The sequence below is a fragment of the Triticum aestivum genome, chromosome 1D, assembly GCF_018294505.1.
Source record: "Triticum aestivum cultivar Chinese Spring chromosome 1D, IWGSC CS RefSeq v2.1, whole genome shotgun sequence".
In the NCBI taxonomy this organism is placed as follows: Eukaryota; Viridiplantae; Streptophyta; class Magnoliopsida; order Poales; family Poaceae; genus Triticum; species Triticum aestivum.
In genome coordinates, this window is record NC_057796.1 from 217,506,078 (window position 1) to 217,510,307 (window position 4,230).

Sequence of the window (4,230 nt, forward strand, 5' to 3'; positions counted from 1 at the left end):
TAATAAAGTGCGTAGTACGTACTACTGTACTAGCTAGCATGCATCCTTTGAAATGTCCCACCTGTAGCTAATCCGACAACAAGGGGAACCGGCATGTGCGTTGCAGCTCTCAATTCAGGCCTCTGAACCCCGTTTTGCCGCCGGCACCTCGTTGCTTTCTCCATCTATATATTAATTTTGTCTTGTCCTTGATCCTATTATCGTCGTCCACGGAGTCCAACGGTGCCAGCACCACGCGACACCCAATGGCGTCACCTCACCGCCTAGCACGCAGCCCCGGCTCGGCCTCCCGCGCCGCCCCGGCCTTCTCGACCGCCAACTTCGTGCGCTCTCTCCGCAAGGCAGCATCCTTCGGTTACAGGAAGCCCAGCGCCGGCGTCGTCGACGCAGCGGACACGACGCGACGACGCAGCGCGGACACTATGGTGATGTCCCCGTGCCGGTCGTCACCCGAGCCGGGCTTCGCTGCGAGGGGTGCCGGGGATCTGCAGACGAGGCGTAGGCAGAGCAACGGGCAGTCGTCGCCTTCCGAGGGCGTCGGCAGAGGGCCGAGCGTGCCGAGGAAGACGCCGACGACGCCTAAGAAGGAGGACGTGGCGCACCGGGCGCGCGTGCTCACCGCGCGGCTGATGCAGTGGCGGCTCGCGAACGCCCGGATGGAGAAGGCCATGACTCGCGCCACCCACGCCGCCGAGGTGAGCCACGCCGGCGCATGCATGCAGTTTCTTTATATTACTAGTACAACGTGCAACCGTTAACCGTACGTGGAAGTGATGCGATTACCTGGTCATTTTTCTCGCCGATGCGCGTGGCGTGGCCGCATGCAGAGCAAGCTGCTGTACGTGTGGCGGCGCGTGGCCGAGCTGCGCAACATCCACACGGCGAAGCGGATCGTGGCGCAGCGGTGGCGGCAGAAGGTGAAGCTGGGCAGGCTCCTGCGCCCGCAGCTCCCCCTCCTCGCCGCATGGGAGACGCTCGGCGAACCGCACTCAGACGCTGTGGCGGACCTCGGCCGGGTGCTCTCCGCCGCCTCGACCTCCCTCCCCTTATCCGACGGCGCCCGAGTACGCACTCTCTCACGTAACGCACATACTCCATCTTTAACTTTTCCTGGCGTGTCTGGCAGCACGACAGGTCGGTTGGTAAGTCGTTAAGCTACTACTACAAAAATGCAGGCTAACCTGGAGCTGTTGCACGAAACCATGCTTTCTTGCGCGCGCACCGTGGATGAGATCAAAGCCAGGGCTGACATGTTCTATGCCACGGTACATGCATTTATTCATCAGTTCCTACATGTATTTGCCCGTACAGATTTCAAGTAGGGACGAGTAACAGAGAGACTTTTACGTTTTACGTGTCGTTTTGGTCCTAACTTTTGTGTGTGCCGCCGGTGCCGTTCAGGGTAGTGTCACCAGCAGCTCGATCGACGAGCTCGCGAGGACAATGCAGGAGGAGATGGCAGGGCTCGAGGAGGTCATGCGGCTGTGCAGGATTGTCACTAACCTCCAGGTGGGTAGACGGTCCACGTTCTTGAGCTCTGGCCTCTGGGCTATGTCTCACACCAGGACAAAGCTGGGTTATGTCCCACCAGCACAAAGCCGTTTGATCGTTGTTTTGCTCATTCTCGATCGTCCGAGAAATTCTTACTTTTCGGATCCAACACTGGATCTACGCGGCACTCCACATTTTTATTTCTTCATGAACAAATTTCTAAAAGTTGTCTTCGCATGATATTTTGTTGGCCGAGTGGGCCATGATGGATTTTTTTATTGGTGAACTACAGTCTTTTATATGTGGTTTTGTTATTTCTCAACCATAAGATAGTTTTTTATTTATAGTCAAAGTTTTTTTTAAGGAAGTATGCTTGTATTCAAATCACAAAGTAATACAAAGTTCAAGCACATCGTAACACACGCACAAAAAACTAGAATAACAAAGAGCAACCTAAACTCCTAAAGCAAACAGTAAAACATGAAGATCTCCGGAGCTTTGTATCATCATCCCTAAACCTTGTGAGAAGACCCCTGCAATACAAGCATCTGCAACTAGATCTAAGCAGGTCATCAATCACGGTATAATCGCCATCACGTTAAGACCCATGCAAGATTCCATGTTCTGGACTATGAAAGCAAATTATATATTCACTCACTAAACTACTAAAATGTTGCAAGATGGTGAACATTTTTTGCTTAGTTCTGTGTGAATAAATTTGTCAAGTTGTCTTAATTTATTTTCTCAGTTGAGCGAGGCATAGATAACAATTTCTATTTTTTTTGCATTTCCATGAACAAATTATTACAATAAGGGTAATATGGTTGTTACACCTTTTATTTGTGGATAGTTGTTACGCCTTTTTGGGAGAATTTTTTTGATGTGTATGAACAAACTTCTAGTTCAGAGGCAGTGTGAAACATAATTGCCACCTTCGTTGGTCAAAAAAAAAGTTCATACCATAAAATTAATGAGTTCATTGCAGAGAAGGGTGTGCATTTTAGATTTTTAGCTTTAAAAGAAGGGAATGAGTGCATGACTAGCGTTGTGCATATCCATGCATGCAGCGTGGTGCACATTTGCATTTTCGTTAGCCTTGTATGCTAGTACTTCTTTTCAATTTTCAATTTGAAAAGGCTCACACGTATTCCTAGCTCACAACCGAACACTCTTGGATCTATATTTGCAGGTTCAGGAAGTAAGCCTTCGAGCTAATCTGATTCAGGCAAAGCAAAATATTGACTGCTCCTAGTGCTTGATATGGACGGGATCCCTACGTCGCAAATAGGAGTGCCATCATGACGGGAGATATCATCACAAATAGGAGTTAGGACCGGCCGGTCCCGTACTACAAGATTCAAGTATGCTTGTCGGAAATAAATTATGTAGATGAGGATCATGAGAGGTGCGTGTTGCTATATTTTGGTTGAGTTAAGGTTAATCTAGTACTCTTCTGTGACTTATCTATGTATGGATACTGTAATTTGAGATATTCGGTGGCTAGTCATATCAACGAGTTGTATGTAAAAGGCCTCAATATGACTTGCAGCGCGATGGTAAAATCATACACAAACTGGAAAAGTAGTAAACCAAGTTAAGGACACATTTAACCCGCAAAAGAAAAAAAAGGACACATTTTACTACAACGTCCGTTAGTTCTTTTCTTTTTTTTCCTTTTTTTTTGCGGGCAACGTCCGTCAGTTCTACCGGCCGTTGTTTGTTGCCGTCAACTGTACATACCATGCCAGACGTGTGGATCCCAGAGGGTAGTATAAACCACTCCCTCCGTTCCAAGATGTAATATCATTTTTGACAATGACGGAGATAATAGAAAATAGTACACCAACATAGATAATGACACATTTTATGTGTGTAGAAAGAAATAAGAATGCAAAATAAATGGTGCGCTGATGCAAATGGTGTACTGCGGCCGCATCGTCGTGAACATCAATGGCGAGATCGGCCCCTACTTCCCCACCCTCTGTGGGGTTAGACAAGGCGACCCCTTCTCCCCATTCTTGTTCAACATGGTTGTGGACGCTCTCGCCGCGATCCTGGACAAGGCAAAGGCGGCTAGACATATCCACGGGATCACGCCTCACCTTGCCGGCGGCCCTGGGATCTCCCTTCTCCAGTACGCCGACGACATCATCATTATGGTGGAAGGCTCGGAGATAGACATCTCCAATCTCAAATTCCTCCTCCTCTGCTTCTAACAAATGTCTGGCCTCAAAATCAACTTCGACAAGAGCAATGTGATGGTGATGGGCTACTCTCCGGACGACTGCCTCGACATTGCCAACCGGCTTAACTGCCGCTTGGGCTCCTTCCCCACGACCTACTTGGGGACGCCCATGAATGACTCTCGGCTCACCGTCGCCGACTTGCGCCCGACCGTGGCCAAGTTGCAGACGCGTATTGAGCCTTGGTAGGGCAGATGGCTTTCTAAGGCGGCCCGGACGATTCTCATCAACTCCTCCTTATCCAGCCTCCTCTTGTTCCTCATGAGCTTCTATAGCTTGCACGAGACTCTACACCATGAGATCGCCAGGGTCCAGTCTCGGTTCTACTGGGCGGGCGACAATAATAAGCAGAAATACCATATGGTCAGCTGGCCGGACATTCGTAAGCCGCGGGAACAAGGAGGTCTCGGGATCATGTGCTCTAAATGCATGAACATCGCCCTCCTTTCCCGCTGGCTTTGGCGCATTTCGCAAGGCCATGGAGGCCTCTGGTTAG

General features: G+C 49.6%; 1 protein-coding gene across 1 annotated transcript; it reads left to right on the forward strand.

Annotated features, from left to right (window-relative positions):
• Positions 1-217: 217 nt before the first annotated feature.
• LOC123167643 (QWRF motif-containing protein 7-like) lies at positions 218-2,941 on the forward strand. Its single transcript, XM_044585480.1, has 5 exons — positions 218-695; positions 828-1,064; positions 1,176-1,265; positions 1,402-1,509; positions 2,681-2,941. Exons 1-5 carry the CDS (start codon positions 246-248, stop codon positions 2,741-2,743), a joined length of 948 nt encoding a protein of 315 aa, XP_044441415.1. The 5' UTR covers positions 218-245; the 3' UTR covers positions 2,744-2,941.
• Positions 2,942-4,230: the final 1,289 nt, after the last annotated feature.

What these genes read in the sequence shown, in the direction of transcription:
- LOC123167643 (XM_044585480.1), top strand. Translation starts at nt 246, where the DNA reads ATGGCGTCACCTCACCGCCTAGCACGCAGCCCCGGCTCGGCCTCCCGC. An exon ending in CCTTATCCGACGGCGCCCGA is followed by an intron (nt 1,065 to 1,175) that starts GTACGCACTCTC and finishes ACAAAAATGCAG; the next exon opens with GCTAACCTGGAGCTGTTGCA. An exon ending in GGATTGTCACTAACCTCCAG is followed by an intron (nt 1,510 to 2,680) that starts GTGGGTAGACGG and finishes CTATATTTGCAG; the next exon opens with GTTCAGGAAGTAAGCCTTCG.